This window comes from Globicephala melas, chromosome 10 (genome assembly GCF_963455315.2).
Source record: "Globicephala melas chromosome 10, mGloMel1.2, whole genome shotgun sequence".
Lineage (NCBI taxonomy): Eukaryota > Metazoa > Chordata > Mammalia > Artiodactyla > Delphinidae > Globicephala > Globicephala melas.
Window position 1 is genome coordinate 91,832,421 of NC_083323.1, and position 23,193 is coordinate 91,855,613.

At 41.3% G+C, this 23,193-nt stretch overlaps 1 protein-coding gene across 1 annotated transcript in view; it reads left to right on the plus strand.

The window, feature by feature from the left end:
* GRIN2B (glutamate ionotropic receptor NMDA type subunit 2B) overlaps window positions 1-23,193 on the plus strand; it is a 425,420-nt gene that overhangs the window by 102,344 nt on the left and 299,883 nt on the right. Inside the window, exon 4 of the mRNA XM_030841308.2 lies at window positions 19,868-20,296. Coding sequence (XP_030697168.2) covers window positions 19,886-20,296 — 411 coding nt within the window. The 5' untranslated portion in view covers window positions 19,868-19,885. The remainder of the gene's footprint in view (window positions 1-19,867; window positions 20,297-23,193) is intronic.

Sequence of the window (23,193 nt, forward strand, 5' to 3'; positions counted from 1 at the left end):
CAACTAAGGAGCCCACCTGCCACAACTAACACCCGGTACAACCAAATAAAATAAAAATAAATAAATAAATAAATATTTTAGAAAAATAAAACTTAAGAATACACGTCTTTCGGGAAGGTTGGTAGATTCCTAAGCCAACATGTAAAAGCCTAGTTAAGCTTTCCAGAGTTTGTTACCAGCACTTCCCAAACCTTGTAGCTGGCAGTGCTGGCGTGAGGGAAGTGGGGATCCGGATACAGGTCATAGGCAAGGGCAGAGACGGGGGCCCCTACCATAGTAGGAAAGCATTTATATAAAGACTGAAGTAGACATGAAGGAAGAAAGAGTGAAAATTCTTACATTAATCGGAAGAAAAAAGTTCGTTTGGGGGAGTTTCTAACCATACCCAGGTAGAAAGGATGCTCTTCTCTTAAGGATGTATATCTGTGCTTTCAATTTAGAGAGAGATTTCATCTTCATTTAGTTGTCACTTAGGTCAGTGCTTTTGGCTCTGACTGCTCTTACTCTGTGGTTTAGTATTTATCTTTCATCATTGCAACGTTTTCTACAACTCTGTGTACCGCTGACACCTGGAAATTGATATAAAATACACAGAAGTTACTCCCTAAATTGTCTCCCATCCCTGGCTTCTCCTTCCCAAAACATTGGTGTAGAGAACAATTTTAATATAATTTTAGTCTCCCACCTTCTCCACATCTTACTGTGCTTTACTCCTCATCAATTTCAGATCTATTATCTCCTCTCCAGCAATTTTTTTTTATGGCCTGATTATCTTCTACATGACTAGCTACAGCCTCCGTGGCGGGGCTTCTTTTTGTTATACTTCAGTCAATCTGATAAACTCTAATCAGAATAACGCACTACATGTGTAATTTAAATGCACCACTCATTGCTTTTCAAGTCCTTGTGAGCAGGCAAGCTCATAGAAAGAATCTTGAAGCAAAGGCAGAAAAAAAAAAAAATTCCAGTGAAGGAAACAAACTATTCATGACTAAAAAAAATTCATCAAACTAGAACTAGATGGGAACTTCCTCAACCTGACAAAGGGCATCTGTGCAAACCCTACAGGTAATATCCTGCTTAATGCTAAGAGACTGAATGCTCTACCCTTAAGATTAGGAACAAGGCAAGGATGCTTCCTGTACCACTCCTCTGAACCATTGTATTGAAGGAGGTCCTAGCCAGTGTAACAAAAAATAGAAAAAGAAGGGAAAGGGAAAAATAAAACTGAATTTATGATTGTCTATGTAGAAAGTAGCAAAGAATAGACCCAAAAAAGCTATGAAAATGAACCAGTAAGTTTGGTAAGGTCACAAGGGCAATATACAAAAATTGTGTTCATAAATGATATCAATGTACAATTAGAAATGGAAATTTAATAGTTTGCCTCTGCTAATCCCAAACTCCCATTACTTCCTCCCCTACCCAGCCCCCCCCCAACCCCATCCTTGGCAACCACAATTCTGTTCCCTATATCCGTGAGTCTGTTTTTGTTTCGTAGATATGTTGATTCGTATCATATTTTAGATTCCACATATAAGTGATATCATATGGTATTTGTCTTTCACTTTCTGACTTATGTCGCTTAGTATGATAATCTCTAGGTCCATCCATGTTACTGCAAATGGGATTAGCAGATGCAAACTATTATATGTAGAATGGATGAGCAAGGTCCTACTGTATAGCACAGGGAACTATATTCAGTATTGTGTGACAAGCCATAATGGAAAAAATATGAAAAAGAATGTGTATGTGTGTGTGTGTATATATATATATATATATATATATATATATATGTTTGAGTCACTTTGCTGTACAGAAGAAGTTAATACAACATTGTAAATCAACTATGTTTCAATAAAATAAAAAAAAGAAATGGTAATTTAGAAACAAATTTACGATATCAAAAACATGATATTCATAGGGGTAAATTTTATAAAATTTCTGACTTAGTATTGTTCAGATGTCAGTTTTTCTCAAATTTTTGTGTAGATTCAACACAAGCGCCATAGAAATCCCAGCAGAATTTGTTTGGTAGAAATTGACAGATGATTCTAATATTTACATGGAAAAGCAAAAAAGCCAAGAGAACTTTGGAAGGAAAGGATAAAATTGGAGGACATACACTGATTATGAGACTTACTATAAAGAAACAGTAATCGCTAGTGTGGGAATGGCATAAGAATAGACGTAGAGGTCAGTCAGGCTGCGGAGATAGTTCAGAAGTAGACTCACACACGTGGGCAATTGATTTTTGACAAAAAAAGAACCTTGACCCATATCTTATTTCATGTAAAAAATTAAAATGTATCATAGAACTAACTATGAAACTAAAACACTTTTGGAAGAAAACAGAAGAAAAATCTTTTTTGTTTAGGTAAAGATTTCCTAGATACACAAAGGGCATGAACCATAAAAGAAAAAGTGATAAACTGGACTTTATTAAAAATAAAAACTTTTGTTCTTTGAACATCATTGTTAAGGAAATGATAAGATAAGCCACAGAGTGGGAGAAAATACGAGCAAAATACATATCTTATATAAAGGACTTGTGTCTAGAATATATAAAGAACCTTTACCACTCAATAGTATGACAAACAACCCAATTAAAAAATGAGCAAAAGATACTTTACCAAAATAGAGATACAGATAGTAAATAAGCACTTGAAAAGATCCTCAACATCATTAGTTGGCAGGAAATTTAAATTAAAATCATAGTGAGATACCACTAAACATCCAATAGAAATGGATGGGTTTTTCTTTTTTAATTAAAAAGGAAGGAAGGAAAGAAAAAAAAAGAAAACTCACAAGATCAAGTGTTGGTAAGAATGTGGAAGAACTGCTGGTGGGAATGCAAAATGGTATAGCCACTTTGGAAAAGTTCGGCAATTCCTTATAAAATTAAAATTACGCTTAGCATATAACCAAGCATCTTCATTCCCAGGTACTTAAGAAAAATGAGAGCATATGTCTAAGAACTTTATGTTGAATGGCATAGCAGCTTTATTCATAATCACCAAAAGTGGAAACTCCCAAATGTCCATCAACAGTGGATGGATAAATACTTTGTGGTACATTCATACAGCGAGTATCACTTGTCAATAAACAGGACTGAGTACCAATACAAGTAACAATATTGGGAAATCTCAAAAGCCACTATGTCACGTGAAAAAAGTCAGACACAGAAGGTTGCATACAGTATGATTCCATTTATAAGATGTTCTGGAAAAGGCAAAATTATAGAGACCAAATCAGATCAGTGGTTGCTAGGGGTTGGAGTGGAATAAGGGATTGATTATAAAGGAGTTCATAGAGGGAACTTTTTGGGTGATAGAAATATTCCATATCTTGATTATGATGGTGGTTACTTATATACTGTATACGTTTGTAAAAACTTATAGAACTGTACACTTAACAGGGTGAATTTTAATGTATGCAAATTATACTCCAGTAAACTAGACCTAAAAAAAAAGAATTTTGTTATTAGCTAAAATTTACATACTGATGTATGCATGAATGAATAATTTGTCAGTTCCATTTAAGAATAACAGACTTCCTCATTCACATGGTACCTTTTAATTTATATGCTACCTTTATACATATTTTCTCATTTAAGTCTCATAACCCTGTGAAATAGGGTTATTTTCACATCATTGTTCACATTTAGAGAGGACCACGTCTCTGAGGTTCAGAGAGCCTAGGTGATGTGCTTAATGTCACATGGTAAAACTTTTTCAAATCCAAGCCTTTTCCCACAATTTCTCAGTGCCTCTTTAAAAATGAAAAAAGAAAAACAAAAGCTGTTTTTCATTACGGGTTCCTTGGGTGCTCTTTATTCCCTTTGACTAGCTGGGGATTCCTGCTTTGGTGCCTTGCACTGATTCTCCGGTCCAGACCAACTCCAGGGAGCTTCCTGGTGCTTCACTCAGTCCCTTCCCCCCCGTCAGAGCTCTTCCATTTCCTCAGATTTTAGATCTCCTGGGAAAATGCTCTTGATGAGCCCAGAGTCACCCTGGGCACCCACTGTGCCCCCTTCCTTTGGCAAATGTGGCACATATGGTTTGTGTCGGATGTAACTAGTTGATCTCTACGTTATTTCTTCATCTGTCTTTTGGAGAGATTTGTGTAAGAAAGAGCCTGTTGACTCTGGACAAGGAGACAGATAGAAACTTGGAGAATTGGTATGGGAATGACCAAGCGCATGGCTGGGAGAAGAACCAGTGAATTTCAAGGCATGAATGATTAATTAGGTGCAGGGGTAAAGGCTTAGCCGCCTTTTCACTAAACTCTGTGGAGTTCAGACTGGATCAGTTATGTTTCTGTCAAGCGACATTGCTGAGTGTCTGTAAACTCTTAAGGCAAGAGGAGACTAGGAAACAAGATGTCAGAGTTTAAAGAAAGAAAAATGTCGTTTGGCAGCCAGGAGGAGATGATTCTGATGGGGGTATTTTGATGTGAAGTGAAAGAAGAAAGATGGTTGAATGAAAACATTAGGACCTTGCATCAGGTGATGAGGAAAGAATTTGGTGGGAAAACAGAGAGAGTAGCAGGGTCTGACTTAGACCTGAATATAAATTAGACAAAGGAAAATGACAAGGGCATATGAAGAGCTGTGAAAGCATTTCAGACATGTCAACCTTGAAGTGAGGCCAGACAACTAAACAGATGGATAAAAGTGTAAAACAAGACCTTTCTTTACAGGTTAGGAATGAGTAAGATTTGAGCCACCAGCTCAGTTGAGGGGAGGGGAAAGTATAAGGTTAAATTCTGGGTAGAAGTGAAGCTGCCTGGAGAGACAGGATGAGGAAAGAAAAAGAGTGGTCCAGAGAAAGTAAGAGAGCAGAGGCAGAGGCTCCCAGAGACATTCAGATGTAAGCAGACCGAGAAAAGCAAGGAGGTTAGGCTTCCGGAGAGATGATGAGATGGGGCAGAAACAAATAATGAATCCTGTCAAGCACAGCCAGGGAAAATGAGAACAGCAGGAAGAAAGAGGCAACCGGGGTTGTTCGTGAATATATCGTAAGTGACTTGTGTCAAGGTAGTTTTAGTCAAATGGAGGGGATGAAAGTGGGAAGACACTCAAAAAGAACTCAGGAAGAGGAAATTCTAAGAAAAAGAGAAGACAGATTTGAAAAGAGAGGTGAGGAATGGAATGAAAAGGATGGAGGAGAGGCCAGATGAATGAGAATGAGTTATTCTCTCTTGCTGTCCAATCCACGCACATGCAAAACCTTATACCTATTCATCAGCCACAGTGAGGCCAGAGAGAATTTGCAAACTGAAAAAAAGGCCGCCTGAGGATGAAGGGTTTCTGTGAGGCTGTGAGACAGCCTTTGAATGAGCAAGTGAGAGTCCTAAACCGGAAGAGCTGAGGGACTCGATTTAGGATGGAGATGAGAGGAGGAAAGAGGCTTCGGAGCCCAGGGGCAGTTTCAAGGCAGTGGTCCAGGGCTGTGGTGTTGAGGTTCGTATTACCAACAGGGAAATGTTCATGTTGAGAAGAGGACTGTTGCCATGAATAGTATCTCAATCAAAAGCGCTTCAGTGAATGGCATTTCATCAGTACTTCGGTTTCTTAATCATCATAAAACTGGGATCTTCTCAACAGTGGCGGTATTATCCTGGGCCTCGAAGGATTTACCATGCTGTAATAGGCCAGCCTGGTTGATTTCCCAAACAGCACTAGAGTTTCATTCGCCTTGGAAATTGAGACTAAACCGAATTTCACGATCGGAGATCTTTTCCTTCCCCTCTCTTTCTTCTGTCATTTCTTGCCGCCTGTCTAGCAGTATGTTAAGCACCTTAGCTGAGCACCCAGATTTCTCTGTGTCCCTTTTCAGCTTTATCTCACGACTACTCTTTCCATGAACTCTTCTTCTGGCCAGACCATGCCGTTTACCGTCCCTGTTAAGCTTTGTGTCTCACTGCTTTGCTGCCTTAGTGCTGCCCGCCTCACTTCTGTTCCTGCGCTCAAGCTCGATTCCTCACCTCAGATACCCTCAGAGCTGCTTCCAGACAAAGTTGTCCGCACCACCGAGCCCAGAGCCAGCCTCCCTCTGCTCGTCTCTGTAGTTCTTTACATCCTTCATGCCATCTGACGGTCCAGTGTTGGGGAGTCTGTGTCGTCTCCTTGCTGGAGTGGGTAGTCCTCGTGGGCAGAAGCAAAGTGTTAACTCCCTGGAACACTTCTCTGTGATTCGCAAAGTGAGTCTTCAGTAAGGATGTGTTGATTCATTGGACTTTTGAGGGGAAAGGGATAGGAGCCGGTGTGTGAGGTTGAGCTTTTTGCTTTCAAAATCTATTTTTTCCCAGTTTTATTGAGATATAATTGACATACAGCACTGTATAAGTTTAAGGCATACAGCATAATGAGTTGACTTACATTATTGTGAAATGATCATCACGTAAGTTTAGTTAACATCCATCACCTCCTATGTCAAGATCTGATTTTAACGGGAAAGTCGCATGTACCCTGAGTGCACTCCCTGTATTGGACAGGCAGATCTCCGTGGGTGGATTGTGGCGCTGCCTGCGACTGAGTTGTACGGGGGAGAGGGGTTCATTTGGCCTGGGCGGGGCCTGGGAAGGGAGGTGCAGGCAGTGCCAGCTGGCCTCACCCTACCATCTCTATGGTGATAGTGGACATGGTGATGCAGGCCTGATGTACATGCTGTTATAACAGTGTAAAAATGCTGGACTCAGGCAGACAGAACAGCTACTTGCTTTTTAAAAACAATGAAAAATGTGAAGGGTGGCCGGATTACAACTATATTATTATCATTACAGCAAGGGAGCCACAAACTTTTTTTTTGTTCTTTTTCACTATTTTAATTTCTTTTCCACATATTAAGAAACAATACAGAGTTAACTGTCATGTTTCCTTGAAATATCACCGTTATGGTTTCTTGTGTTGCTGTATTTCTTTGTTTATACTTTGGCTTATAATTTGACAGTGAACATTTGACTCTAAAATTCATTTTTTCATGAAACAGATTCCAACCAAACCAAAGAGAAAGAGCGAAAGTTAAGGCTTCCTTACCCAGTTTGTTTCTTCAGCAAGATAAAGTCCCATTTAATGACCACATCTTCCTTCGTGAAAATGCTTGGCTTTTCTCTGGGTTGTGCTTTGGAGTCATTCTGATAATTGCTTGGTGTATTTTTATGATGCCCAATGCTTTTATATTCCCCACTCAAAATGCTAGCTCCTGGAGGCTATTCTCTTGAAATATTCTATAGACGTTTATCCATTCTTTGCAGGGGGGCCAGGCGCCCAGAGAATGTTACTGTTTATCATACTGCTGACCGAACCTGGACCTGAGGATAAGTAGGAAGCACCGTCTGGAGGGGCCATACCTTATCCAGTGGTGGGTGGGGTGGAATTCAGGTCCTGGTTTTGCCATTTTGAACCTGAGAGGCTCCTGGGCATTATGGAATGCAGGAGGAATCTGTATCATTTATGGTCAGAGTAGGAAACGGATAGCAACCCTCAACTGGTTTAATTTGAAGAGAGTTTAGAAAAAGGACTGTTTACCAAGACGTGGGCAATGCACAGAAACCACAAGAGGTGGTACAGTGTCCTGAGCTAAAAGTGACCTGGCGTAGTTACCACCATTTTTAGTCCCGAAGGAGGAAGCTGGGAGTGATAATCTGGAATCTGGAGGGGGAACTGGGTAGAGAGAGCCGTGTGGAAAAGGATGTTTCATGGAAGCCATGATCTTCAGTCCAGTGATACAGCCAACCTGCCATGAACCCACAGGGAGGGAGGCACGAAGGGGAAATACCCCAGTCTTGGCTTTCTTGTTCCCTCTTTCCTCCTGCTTGGGCTGCCTGTTGGGTCAAACCCAACTGGAAGCCAGAGGATTAGGACGTCCATTGATGTGCTCCAAACAGGACTGCCTCCCAGGGCTCAGAGAAGAGGAGAGGAGAGTAGGATGTTGAACTTGAGGGGGTATGGAAGACAGATTCATGGAGTTTTAAAGCCGGAAGAGACTTCGAGAACAACCAGTCCATTTCTCTTACTTCACAGATAAGGAACCAGAGCCACAGAGAGGCTAAGTAATTCTTTCTAAGTCACCTGGCTTGTTAGTAGTAGGGTTGTAACAGGGCCTGGGGTTTCCTAATCCTCAGATCTGTGTCCCTTCTACTACACATTCTTCTCGTACAGTAGTTGGAGAGAGAGAGGGTGAGAAGTGAAATTAGAGAGGTTTCCACTTACAATTAATTCTCTGAGTAGGTTCTCAATTCCATATGTGAGGTTAAAGGGATTTAAGTGAGCTCAGAATTCAGTTATGATTGGTAGCGTGGTTAACAAATACGAATATTGATGGCAAAAATAAAGATGGCATTTTATGTTAAGAAACATATGACTGCACCTGAAGTTGGCCTGATAACCAGCCAGCTCAAGTGGTGTGGCTCTTGTTCCCTATTGGTTCTGGCCTTGCTACCATGCTCTCTTTGAGGTCTTTTATGGCCTCAGGGCCTTGTTTAAACCTAGGCTTTGAGTGAAGGCTGAATCATGTTTGGGTACCATCCTTCAGCAGCAGCAGCGTCTTACAACTTAGAGACCAGGGGAAAGAGGTCTAATTTGTACACATATGTATATCACCAGTATAGGCATTGATTTACCCACATATGTACATGTGCAAATGAACACTCAGATACATAGACAATTATCAGCTAAGAACACTGACCTAAGCATGACCCTGTAGAATATCAAGAAGTTGGGAATTGTATTGGTGTTTATGGTATTTCCCCTCATGTTGTAACCCTTGGGAGTGAAGGACCTAGACTAGTGCCTTCATTTATGTGTCAATGGAGATGGAGAGAATCAACTTGTTATTGGCATTCTTAGGTACTTATTTATTGGTTCATTCATTAGTGTCGCCAACAGACGTTTATTGAGCACCTACCATATGCCAGGCACTCTGCTAAGTACTGGGCGTAGATAAGGAAGACACGTTATCCTTGACTTCACTTCATTAGGATTTGCTAGAAAAGCTATCTTGTTAGCCAAGCTAGTGAGAATTGGGTTCTCCCTTCCTATATTCCATGCAGGGAGAATCACTATTAGTAAGTGAAGGTATGGGTTCCAAAGATAAGAAATGAATGTTTTTATGTAGTTGAAGTTATCATGTTACTTTGCACAAAATTTGGTGGCTGTTTGGTGACTGGTGGGAGATGGGGGAATAGGTTCTACTGCTGGGTGGTTCTAGGATTTAAAATCTATTTTAGGGACTTTCCTGGTGGTCCACTGGTTAAGCTTCCGTGCTCCCAATGCAGGGGGCCCGGGTTCGATCCCTGGTTAGGGAACTATATCTTACATGCAGCAACTAAGACCCGGTGCAGCCAAATAAATAAATAAATATTAAAAAACAAAACAAAACACTAAAAGCTTTAAAGAAATAAAACAAAATCTATTTTAAATATTGTTTATATTGGATATCAGGTTGTTACTTGTAGACTAGCTTTTAAAAACAACCTGTGTCTAAGGTCGGTAGAAATTGTACTAAAGCTGGAGAGAGGGGTGGGAGGGAAGGAGTCTTTGACTTCTTTCTAAGTAATTCAAGGCAAAAGAAGCTCCTTATCTGTCTCTGAACACAGTATATTCATATTCAGTAAGTAAATATCAGGTACGTGCTATTTGCTAGATGCTTTCAAGTAAATTGTTTAATATTCACAACAACTCTGTGACGTGAGGATAATCACCCCCATTTTGTAATGAAGAAAATGAGGTCCAGGTAATTTAAGTTACTGCCTCCCCTCCATCTAAGGGGAGTAAGTGTCAAAGCCTAGTGTCAATTCTAGATCTTTTGACGTCTAGCTCCTTGCTTTCTCCCCTGTGTCGTAATATCCTTCTAACTAATATTTTATTATTTTTGCAGTTTCAGTATATTCATTACTATTCCTGCTTATGTGTTAGTACTTAGCTTGTTAATCTCCTGATCTCCCAGACAGGGTTAGGCGGCCTCCTATGGAGCACTGAGCATGCTCTTTTCTAACTGATCACATCGTACCGTAATTTCCTGTTTATTTTGTTGTCTTGGACACTAGACTAAAGGCTCCTTGTGGACTGTATTCCATTCAGTGTCGGATCCCATCTCCTAACACATTCTCTGGTACATGGAAAGCATTTAACAAACGTTTGTCCAGTGAGTGAATCTTCACAATTATCCTGTGAAAACTGTTACTGTCTCACGTTTTACAGATGAGGGGGCTGAGGGTCAGAGAGGTAAAGAAACTGATCTAAGATCACACAGCAAGTTAAGAGTAAATGTAAAACATGTTCTCAACTACAGAGTTTTGCTATCTCCACCACAACGCAGCACGATTATTATTGCTGTTGCAGAACAGGCTTGGTCGAGGGTTGCAGTGGCTTGGGATGTACTTAGGCAGTAGAGTAGATCATATGGGGGACTTGGAAATGGCCCTCCTCAACACCCCAATTTTAAATCTATTTTAACACAGGCTGTTTATCTGCAGCTCAGAACACCAATGTGTTCTGGGTGGATGCGTACGGTTCTGGTGGTCCCTGTTCCATCCCTGGCTCACCGTTACCCTCTCAATATCGTCCTTTGACCTCCTTCCCAGGTGACATTTTTTCCTGCTCCCCATGATTCTCTTTTTATCATCCATCACCCATTTTTACTGCTCATCCCCCCTCTTAATAGTCAGTGACAAGCCAATCATTTTTATTAACACTTGAAAATGCTGTTTTGCTGTTAAACCAATACATGCAATTGCCCTAACCTGCCAAATGGTGATAATCAGAATCAGGTTTCCAAAGGTCTGGATTTCAGCAGGGCTGCCTACACTGTCCTTGGAGGCATATAAATTAATTATAATTAAGAACCGTGTGCAGATGTTAGAAGAGAAATTTTGGTGTCTGCTCTTGCAGAATATTGAAGAAAAAAAAAAACCCATCAGTGGCTGTTGCTGATGAGAGTACAGATAATCACCTACATTTGTATTACAAATTTCTATGAAAATGCGTACATATAAAGTGATTTATGATCCTTTGTTTGTTATCTGTTCAACTCTTGTGTCAAGCAATTGGGTGACAGTAGAAGTGATACTTCTGCTTTGTGCATACAGCGGGAAAAAATAGGTCAGATACAAAAGCCAGGATCTAGCTCCTGGAAGGGTGCAGAACAAGGTGGTAGGTTGTAGAACAAGGCTCAGGTGGTAGGTCTGCTTGGACTGAGTGAGAACAAGAAGGCTCTTAGGTAACAGAAGTCCTGCCAAGGAATTCAATGGCACATTGGTCCTTTGCAGTGATGAGGCCGTCTTCTCATAGGGTCTAGGGGACTGGTGGTCTTTGGAACGGCATCCTTACTTGCTTTATGTAGGAGTACTTGATGGAACCATCTGCTGGATCAAAGGTTTAGATAATTTTTTCCTGTATCTTTTCCCTCTCTCCCATCTATCCTGCTCTTCCCTGATCGCGTACTTTCCCAGAAATGACTTAACTAAGGCTCTGAGTTCTTTGATTGTCTATTTACATTATTTGTTATGACTATGGTATGTTGAAATGGATTTGGGATTAGCTCTGCACAGAAGTATGTTTAGATAAGTTAAATCCCCCGACAGGACCAAGGAGAGCAGTTTATTGCCATGTCAGTCACTACATTCAAAATGGATTCGGCATGTTTACAGGATGTCCAGGTAGACTTTTCTTTCATCACTGGTTTCATAGGCACATAGTCCCAGACCCCAAACCCCAGATTACCAGGCTTTCTTACCTTGTTCCTTATGAAAAAAGAGCAGGGGCAAGGGAGCTCAGAAGCTCTAAGAGTTTGGATGACGATAACAGTATGAAAAGAGGAGAATAACAATGCAGAGAGAAGTTTTAGGTTCTAAGTCCACTAATACTAAAGATAGGTGCCTTTTATATGTTATTTTTACAGATTTAGATGAAGTTTAGATGTGTTTAGCAGACCCTAAATGCTTCTGGAGGATTGAAATTGGGTTTCCAAATGCCCTGAATACATAGATGGCATTGTGTTTCTTTCGCTAGAAATGGATATTAGTCTTGTACTTCAGAATGGCATTGGATAGATGTTTGACATCTGGTGTTACTCCTACTTTCTGCTTCAGATGATTGGGGAACACATTTATTACCTAAGCTAAGCATTCGGACTCAAAAAAGCACCTCTTTGGTTCAACATTTGCTGTGCCTCTATAAATTTGAATTTAGAAAGTATGACTTAAAACCTGAAATTGACTTGGAACTTAAACGTTTTAAAAAAAATGTGTTAATTAAAAAATTTTTATTTTGGATCTGTTCTGCAGAGTTAAGTTATTCATACTTCGCTGTTCAAGGCACACTTTCATTACTGGTTCAGATAAAGATGTCTTGTTTAATTAACTTGCTCTCCATGTACCTTTATTCTTCTATATATCTTTTAGAGTAAGATAATAAAATTCCTTTAAAAATCCTGCTGTTATTTTGATAGGAATTGCCTTCAAGTTACGGATTAATTTGGGAGAAAATAGAACTTTCTAAAATATTATGTTATCCCCTCCATGAATTCGTCTATGATTACATTGTTCAGGACTTCTTTCATATCCTTTAGTAGAGTTTCAGATTTTCTCTGCAGAGGTCTTGTGCATTTTTTGCTAATTCCTAAATAATTTATAGTTGTTTTTGTTATTATGACTATTATATTTTCTGGTTGGTTAAAAAGAGCTATTGAATTTTTATAAGAGTATTATTTATCTAGCAATCTCATTCTACCCAAATTAATAAATAGTTTAAAATTCTGTTGGACTTTCTCTGTAGACAACCATATTATCTTCATGTACTGCTATTATTTTCTCTTTCCTTCCCATCCTTAAAACTTTTGTTTTCTTGCCTATTTTATTTACCAGAATCTCCGGGAGCAGTGATAGCACTAACTCACTGTCAAAAAAAATCTGATTAAGAGTTTTTGGTATATACTCTTACCAGGTAGACTGATGATCTCCTTCATTGCCTGTCATCAAGGAGTTAAAAAAATATTCTAACATTTATATCATAAATAGGTGGTGCCCTTAATCAAATGTGTGTTCTTCATTTTTTTTTTGAGATATTCGTATAAATATCTTGTTTGGTCCATGAATGTGGTGAATTATTTTGATTTATATTCTGATATTAAACCGTCCTTGCATTCCTTATATAAACCACGCTTGAATATTATTATTAAAATATACTATTTGTTTTGGTTAGCTAATATTTTGTTTACGATTTTTTTGCCTTTAGGTTGATAAGTGAAAGGGATCTATGATAATCTTTTCTTGTACTGTAATTATCTGGATTTAGAATTAAACTTTTCTTGTTTTTCTGTATTGTTCAACTTCCTTTTATTTTGGCAAAGATGGGGTGGGGTGGTTTTGGTGGATTAGGGTTGGGGGCCTTTGATAACCATTTTATTTTCTTTAATGGTTATTATTCAAATTTTCCATATTCTTTTGAAACTTTTTGCTTTTTAAAATTAGATATTTATACATTAAATTTAAAAGCAACTAACTTTCATAATATTCTTGTTTTTTTTTTTTGTTTGTTTTTTGTTTTTTTTTGCGGTACGTGGGCCTCTCACTGTTGTGGCCTCTTCCGTTGCGGAGTACAGGCTCCGGACTCGCAGGCTCAGCAGCTATGGCTCACGGGCCCAGCCGCTCCACGGCATGTGGGATCTTCCCGGACCAGGGCACAAACTCGTGTCCCCTGCATCAGCAGGCAGACTCTCAACCACTGCGCCACCAGGGAAGCCCCATAATATTCTTTTATTATTTTAAAATTTCTACTGTCTATGTTGTTATTGTCCCTTTTTCATCATCAGTTTCATTTGCATTTTCTCTTTTGTTTCCTTGATTGGTCTTGTCAGAATTTTGTCTAGTGTAGTCTTTCAAAGTATCAACTTTTGGTTTTGTTTTTTTCTTTTCTTTGCTTCCTGTTTCATTAATTCCTGCCCTTATCTGTATTATTCAATTCCTTCTTAGGGTTGACTCTGTTAATTGTTCAATAAATGAAAATTTAATTACAATTAATTATTTTATTTTCTTATTTTCTTACAAGTGAATTTAAAGGTATAAGTTTCTCTCTAAACCGTTTCATTTATGCTCTAGAAATTTTGGTATTTAATATTTTCATTCTAATCAAAGGATTTTTCAGTTTCTGTTATGATTTCCTTCTTAACGTTAGTGTTATTTAATATTTTTTTAAAAAGTTTTGGATGTGTGATATGTTTAGCTACCTTTAGAATTTTATTTGTAAATTTAATCACATTACAGAAAAATGGCAATCATCCATATTGATTCTTTGGAAGTTACTGAAGCACTTTCGTAGGGCTAATATTTTTCATGTGCTTATAAAGAATATATGTTCTCTCTTGTATATGTTGCTAGATATTTGAAATAGTTCAAGCTTATTATTCATGCTTTGTTTTGTTTTTTGATCATTTATGTCATTGTTTATATTTTCTCTGTTGGATTTGTCTGTTACTCCCCAGGGTAATTTTAGTTATTGCTTTATGCATGTCAAGCCTGTATTTTTAGATTCATGTATATTCATGATTATAGTATCTTCTTGGAACTGGTATGTGACATCTCTCATTGTCACTTTTGATGTTTTCACCTTGAATTTTATTTTGTCGTGATATTAAAATTTTGATAGGCATTCTCACACTGCCCTCCGAAAAGGTTATACTCATTTATATTTCACTTGACTTACACTGTATGAGACTCCTTTTCCCCCCACATTCTCCTGTGTGACAAATTTTAAGGCCTGTGCATCCTAACTTTCTGTCTTTATTGGTAGCTTGGGAAACTGGACCTGATGCATAGTTCTGGCACTTCTGATCTTCATTTTATTCACTGCCTATCATATTCTAATCACACTCGCCTTAGTTAGGTCACTCGAAACAGCGTCCTGACTCCATTAAGGATGGTGCTTGGAAAATTTGACTTACTCATCTATTAAATCACATTTTATCCTTCTTTTGGGGGTTGCCCCAGGATTCAGTTTTCTCTGAGAACAGGATTGGCCCAGCTTCTCACTCAAATATGTCTTCCCTTGGAGCCTACTGTGGGCAAAGTGTCGCCTGGTCCCTGTTAGTTACCCTGCACTGGTGGTAGGCATGAACACAAGCTACTGCGGCCTTCTGCTCGCTGTAAATCTAAGGGCCGCTCAACTCAAGCCTCAAGGAGGCAGAGGATCAGGAGGTGACCAGTTGACTCTCTAATCCTGATGCTTTGTTTTTGGTTCTGCTTGTGAACCCTCGTGTCTGAATTTACAGCATGATTTGGGGGTGCCGAGTTCCACCGATCCCCATTACTGCCCCTGGCCTGAATTACTCTTGAATTCTGCTGCACTTGACTGGTAAGCTGTCAGTGGAGTTTGCTGCTCCCCTGAGGCCATTATGCAGCATCTTCTTCAGGGAGTTAGAACGTCAGGGAACTCATATCTCTTGCCACCCGCCCCCCACCCCCCCAATCCCCACCTCCACCTGCACCTCCACCCTCCCCTGCCCTGAAGTTCCTCTCAACATTCCTCTCAGACTGTCTGCCATTCTCTCCCTGCCCACCTCCCACATGCTGACCCGGTGCATTCATGAATAGCTAGCTAGGCTCCTTGAACAACTTCTGTAGAAGCTTAAAGGTGACATCCTTTGCATCTCTAGAGATTTTATATTCTTCAAAGCACTTCCAGCTGCATATTATCATTTGATCCTCACATAAAACTCTCTCAGGTATTTAGGTTAGGTATATTATCCGGATTTCACCGATGAGGAAACAGACAGTGATGAGGTATTGCCTACCCTCAGGTACTTAGTTACTGTGGAACTGCTATTAGAACACAGTTTGGTTTTGGTTAGTGAGTTTGTTTATTCATTCATTAATTCACACACTCATACTGAGAGGCAGTAGAATGGAAAGAGCAAGGGTTTCGGCGACAAACTTTGGTTTGAAACCTGATGCCAAATTATTAGCTGTGTGATCTTGGTCGTGCACTTAGCCTCTCTCTCAGAAGATCAGTTTCCTGATTGGTAATATGGGGGAAACTATATCATGTTTATATGTGATTTAACAATCCATGAAAAATAGTGTCTGGCATATGGCAGGTTATAAGTAAAATGTTACTATAAATATATAATATATAAAATAGGTAGGTTACTAGTGTAGGTAAAAATGGCCAAACATTGACAATTTTATTATGGTAGAAACTCAGCGGCTACCATTTATTGAGTCCTTCCTTATTGTACGTATCCAAGGCACTGCTAGGCCCCAAGAACTGCAAATACAAGTGAGGCAAGGTTTTCTTGTGTGTCTGTGTCTTCTACTAGACTGTGGTCCTGGAGGGTAGAACCTGTCTGCGTTATATCCCTGACACTGAGAACAATGTCTGCTAGGGAGTGGGTGCTTAATAAAAGCTTAATAAAAGTGCTTAATAAAAGTGGGTGCTTTCTGAACTGAAAAGGTCCCTGCCCACCAGGAGATGACCAGCAGTGAAGACAGGCAGACACATAATCATATACTCTAATAAACTGTTATGGACGTTTAGATAGACACACACAGGCCATGACGAGAGCCGAAGGGAAACGGTGCTCAGTTCTCCTGGGGTAGGGGGCACTGCAGTGCACAGGAGGGGGCACAGCTTCATAAAGCAGGTGCCGGAAGACTAACGTGGTCTGTTGGGTGGAAGGGAGCGCCACCAATTAGCTTATCTTGGACTACAAGCTTTCTCTCAAGTAACCCCTTCTAAGGTGTGAAATTGAGTTTGTATTCACAGCACTTCTTTGTCTCGCAGTCCCTCTGTTACTGGTATCTCCCATAATGTATTACTTCATAAAGTGCTTTGCTGTATCCTGAGTATAAAAAGAGACACTCAGTAAAACCAGAGTCTATTCTTCGAGTGTCACGACTAGCCATCGCATAACAGAGTATAATATATTGTGTAAGAAGAAATAGAGGAATGTAAGAGTTGTTTTTTTTTTTCCCGATACGTGGGCCTCTCACTGTTGTGGCCTCTCCTTTTGCGGAGCACAGGCTCCGGACGCGCAGGCTCAGCGGCCATGGCTCACGGGCCTAGCCGCTCCGCGGCATGTGGGATCTTCCCGGACCGGGGCACGAACCCGTGTCCCCTGCATCGACAGGCGGACTCTCAACCACTGTGCCACCAGGGAAGCCCTGTAAGAGATATTTTAAGAGACCAAATAAAACATCAGAGTGGGAGAGTGTAGACTGCATTAAAGTCAATAAACAGTCATGGCAGAGTGGACCACTTTTCAATGTGAAGGAACCTGATTTAGTGACTGATGACTGTACGATTCGAATCCCATTGGAATGAAGTTAGCTGCTACTTTTGCCAAATTCTAAATCTTTTGGTTCTCCTTGAGAACCAGTCCTTGAAATTTAACAGATTATTTTTGTTACTGTTTTGCCAATAGCTCTTTGAAGTGCTAAAGCCATCCGTCTTCCTCAGTATTCAGTGCTGCTGGACTCGATATAGTGCTGCTGGCTTAGAGCTCTGGGAGCAGGAATTTGGGCTCTGGCTGCCCTGCTCAGCTGGGGACAGTTCATCACACGGGTTGCCAGGGCTGTGTAGTCATCCGGTCTCCACAGAGACTCAAAGCCGAGGCAGTTGTCAGGAATAAACTTGGTCAGATGTGAACCACTGAGCTCCTCGTCTTACTTGCAAGAGAGAGACAAGGACGGTGTTACAGGGCTCCTTCTTGGCAGTGTGGAAGGATGACTACAACAGCAAGGGTTCCAAAATGTTTTCTGCCAAGAACTGGATTGGATTTTTGCTTCCTCAGCCACAAAATGTCCCCAGCATCTTAGCCCCGAATCATTAATGCCCTTTGCAGTCAGTCTGCTCAACCTGGACACTTTCTTATCTTTCTTTGCTCAACACCCTCATCATTATTGTTTGCTTTTTGTTAGCTAAACTCTCAAGGCTTTTTGATTCCTAATATCTTACCTTTTTTTTTTTTTTTTCCAAACAAGCAGGAGATATGAAGTAACATTATCATTCTTGATTACATTCTCTCCCTTTGGAGAAGAATGAAAATCCCTGGTTTTGGTTTGGGGTGCAGTTTATAGACTATTTCCTTGGAGTATAAAAATGCTATGTGTATTTTATTTTTTTTTAAATTTAATTTGTTTAGTTTTGGCTGCATTGGGTCTTCGTTGCCGCATGCGGGCTTTCTCTCTTGTTGCAGCGAGCTGGGGCTACTCTTCGTTGCGGTGCGCGGGTTTCTCATTGGGGTGGCTTCTCTTATGGCGGAGCACGGGCTCTAGGTGTGCGAGCTTCAGTAGTTGTGGCACTCGAGCTCAGTAGTTGCGGTGTGTGGGCTCTAGGGCACGTGGGGCTTCAGTAGTTGTGGCACACGGGCTTAGTTGCTCCACGGCATGTGGGATCTTCCCAGACCAGGGCTGGAACCTGTGTCCTCTGCGTTGGCAGGTGGATTCTTAACCACTCTGCCACCAGGGAAGTCCCCAAAACGCCATGTGTATTTTGTATTGGCATGTACCGGCATGCTGGTGTTGTAATATCATTGACCTTGGCAACATTATGTAACTGTTTTGAGCTTCGGTTTCTCCATTTGAGAAATGGGGATAAAATGACTAATTTATAGGGTTTCTAGGAGGACTAAGGAGATTGCAGAGGAGGAAATGCCTAGTACGGTACCTAACACATACCAGATGTACCATAAATGATTATTTAAAACAAATCAATACAATCTAAGCAGGACCAGTTCTATTTCAGTAAGGGGAGCTCTTGGAGAATGGTGAGACATGAAAAGAGAAATGACCAAGCTTTGTAGAGAGTTGTGTCCTCAGTCTGGTGCAGAGTGTAAGATTTCAGGGCACATGTGGAAGTAAAGAGGCAGGAGGAGTTTGTGGTAAAAGGTAAAAAGTGGTAAACTGCATGCAAACATGAAGTCAGTCATTTCAGAAAGGTCACTAGGTCAGTAATTTAATAGCATTTGTCCAAATCGCCATACTTTGATGCATAAACAAATGGGAATAAAACTATTCCTCGTAATAACTGATGATGTAAGAGGCAATGTGATGTAAGGCGGATTGGCCTGAAACCAGAAGATCTGGGCTCATGTTCATTTCACTTAATTGGCTTATAGTCTCGGACTTCTTAGCTTTTCTGAGTCTTCCCTTCAACATCCATAAAATGGTGATAATAATGTTTTTCTTATTTGCCCCCTGCTGGTTTATTGTAAGGATCGGAGATGTTTTTAAAAGTACTGCCCAAACAACATATGGGCTGTTTTTGATTTAGTATTAAGAGCCGGATGGATTGCTGAAGAATTTTCAGGCTCTTGTCCACCTTTGAGGTGAATACACAGTAAAGGCATCAAGAATGGGGGCTTATGTATCTGTAACTTCCTGTATCCAGCTCTTCCAGACCACGTTTTGTAGGTAACCTCTGCTGAGCCCATTTTGCTGCTCACTTTGCCTGGCCTTTGCCATCCCTTGGCCCCGAGAGCAGTTCAAGGATGGGTTGTGACAGGAGTACAGGGGATCTCGCAGCAACAGCCGGACACGCTCTTGGAGACTCCTGTGTTCGTGCGCTTGGTGTGACTTGCCTGGACCACTTACCTCCTCTTTCCGTTGTTTGTCCCTGTCTGTTTGCTGCTGATGGCTATAGCAGTAGCATCTTTTAGTGTCTTGCTCAAGGATTTCTGATGCTTTCGGAAGTTTTTTTTCCTCACTCTGCTGTGCAAACATAAGAGATAAGAAACTAGGCTTGAAGATAGAAGCTGGGTTTGATGATCAGTAAAAGGAGATAAGTTCCTTGACTTGCAGTATCTAGCCTCTTCCCAGACAGTCATGTAGTGTGGGGTGTAACGTTACCATTCTCTCTTTGTGTTTCCAGGGAGTCGACGAGTTGAAGATGAAGCCCAGAGCAGAGTGCTGTTCCCCCAGGTTCTGGTTGGTGCTGGCTGTCCTGGCCGTGTCAGGCAGCAGAGCTCGGTCTCAGAAGAGCCCGCCCAGCATTGGCATTGCCGTCATCCTCGTGGGCACTTCAGACGAGGTGGCCATCAAGGATGCCCACGAGAAAGATGATTTCCACCATCTCTCTGTGGTGCCCCGTGTGGAGCTGGTAGCCATGAATGAGACGGACCCAAAGAGCATCATAACCCGCATCTGTGATCTCATGTCTGACCGGAAGATCCAGGGCGTGGTGTTTGCTGACGACACAGACCAGGAAGCCATCGCCCAGATCCTTGACTTCATTTCAGCCCAGACTCTCACCCCCATCCTGGGTATCCACGGGGGCTCCTCGATGATAATGGCAGACAAGGTAAAAGGGGGCCGTGGTGAGAAGAGCCTGGGGGGTATGTGCTGAGAACTAAATGATGCATTTGTTTGAATGCCAAACTCGATTATGAAAGATGGAGTGTAACCAGATGGTAACCAGAGGTAACCAGAATGCACTGAGTGAATGGATAGACCAGGAGCTAGTCTAGTGCTTTGGAGTTGAAAGTGAGGGAAAGATGCTGGTGTCTAGAAGCTCCTTTTGTTTGGAACAGGTTTGTGTGTCCATTTGTTTGTAAATGGATTCACTGAAATGACTAAGAGATGTTGAAGGTTGTAGCTCGGTGATACATTTTCTTCAAATACGTGTATGAATACCTCCTTCAAAACTTTAGAAAGGTGTGCTCTATTCTTCCTCGATAATACATGTTCTCCCCCCATACCAGTTTCAAGAACATAAAAAGCAAAATTCCCTGAGGCAGGTAATTGGTCTCCTTGAAGATTCAGATATCCTAGAGAAGTACTTCTTGCTAAGGTGTCCAGGCTCAACACGCATCCCATCTGCACATGTGAATGGATTTTAATCCATAGAACCAGTTGCAGCTGTGTTTTCCCCAGGCTTAGATTTGAAGGCAGTGGTTCTTAACCTTGACCGCACATTGGAATCACCTGAAGAGCTTTCAGCACAACCAATGCCTGGGTCCCACCCCTAGAGGTTCTGGAGCACAGCCTAGGCTTTAGGAGTTTTAAAAGCTCAGCAGGTGATTCTTGTGTGCAATTAAGGCTGAGAACCACTGCTTTGAGGCCGCAAATCAATCATAGTCTCTCCTACACTAATATTAGATTGTCACACGACAAAGTAATTATCACGTGACATCAATGCTTATTCCCTGACTACAGGAAAAAGTGTTTTGTTTGTAGTTATGTTTTGTTTTTACATTTTTCACTTATTTTTCCTTGCTTTGTACAATGAAAGTACAGTCCTTTTCACATACATATCGTCTTTGCAGTCATTCATACCTTAGAATGGTCCATTTCACAAATGCAGTATTTATTGTGCATCACTTTGGGTTTCTTAAATTGTTTCTACTTTTGCATTGTCATCTTATACTTCTTAGTGTCACTTTCAAAACCTCCTTCAGTGTTGTACTGAAAAGACGTGCTGTGGGCTTAACGATGTTCGCAAACACCTCAAAACCTAGCACAGACGCCGCAAGCGTGCTACTTGGCCAGTTGAGAACCACCAGGCCACAGGGCTTAACAGAGTAAAATAAGCTTGCGTGATCACTATCGCCATCTGTCGGCAGCAGGCAGAGATGTCTGTTTCGGAGCTTCCTTTGTTCAGTCTATAGGAGAAGTCAAGTGGAGAGTACTGAGTGCAGGGACTTCATGCTTTCAGTAGCGTATGAGAAGGCTGTTGTCGCATTCGCATGCATGGGTAAAGGCACAGGTAAGGATGTTAGAAAAAATGCTGCCCCGAGGAGCCCATGCTAAGGGAAGTGGGATAAACTTGAATAGAATGGAAAATACAGGTGGACTTGGCAAAACCTACCGAGTGTTTGCTTCAGGTAGATTTTTTAAACATCGTTGCCCTTAGCAAAGGATATTATATTTTCGCAGTGGTATTTTGAGGGCACAGTTTGCATGGAAAGAATGCCAAGATGGAGGAGCCCAGTTTTTGAATCATGAATAAGTGCAAACTTACTTTGAGAGCAAGTCCGGTGAAAATAATTGATTGATTGATTGATTTAGCGTCTGTGGACTCGTGCACAGCCTGTTATTTCAGGCTCCCCCCTCCCCCCATCCCAGTGTAAAAGGTTGTTGGCTAAACTGGTTGGTTGCTTCCCTGCTGTGTCTCTTACAAATGCATAATAACAACATAAGAATATGAAGAATGACGCAGGCCACGTGGAGAGACTGGGCTCTTTTGTTCAGTGATGTATCCTAGGTGCTTCAGAGTGTTTACCGTGTGCTGGGAACATACTGCTTTGCCTGCACTGTCTTAGTTAATACGCTTAACAGCCCAGTGAGCTAAGTGGTATTACTTATCTCCATTTAGCAGATGGGGAAAGCTGAGGCTCAGAAAGGTTAAATAACATCCCAAATTATGCTGCTAGGAAGTGGAGTCCAGGACTGGTTGCTGGCTCCACAGACCATGTGCTTGACTGCCTCTCAAGAAAATGGAGAGGCGGGTTGAGGTCTCTCATACCTTCCTCTTCTTTACTTTCTCCTCTGTTACGTAGCACTGTGGTGAACGTTATCTGCCTAAAAGTGACGCATCACTTGGTTCATTATGGCAATACCGGAATCTGACTAGAGGAGAGGATTAATGAGCTATGAAATGGTGGAGGCTTAGGTGTAGCCTAATTCTATAGGGGGCCCCTTGGCTACCAGTTCCAGGGGTCAAATGGAGGATGGAAGCCAGTAAGGGGGATTTTTCCGGGTCATTGTAACGAGATCCCCCTCTGGTCTCCTCCCCCTCCCCCCACTGCAACCACACCCCAATATCCCATCTTATCTTTTTCTCTCTCCATCAAAAAAAGGAGGTAGGCAATGATTGTTAGGCACTTTGCTAAAATGGCCTAAATAATATCTAACTGACTTTGGACCTGAAAAGAAGAGTTACTGAAAGGTAGGTAGAAAGAGGAGAAAGAAGGAAGAAGCAAGCAGGAGGTCCTGGTGCCACAGAAGCGGGAGGGTTGAAGGCTCAGTCACGGAGTGGGAGGCCTGGATGGGTGGGGGGCGGCTGCAGGGGATGGGTGGGGCAGCGGGAGGAACTGCCCCCCGGACCTCCGGGATCCAGAGGGCAGCAACACTGAGATGCTGGGCAGCTGTGCAGAGGGACGTGCGCAGGCCTAAAGGACCAGCCGGAAGGCAAATAAAAAGTCCCCCAGAAATCAGAGAAATAAGCTTTGGGGGCAAGTTTCAAAAATAAAACACCTC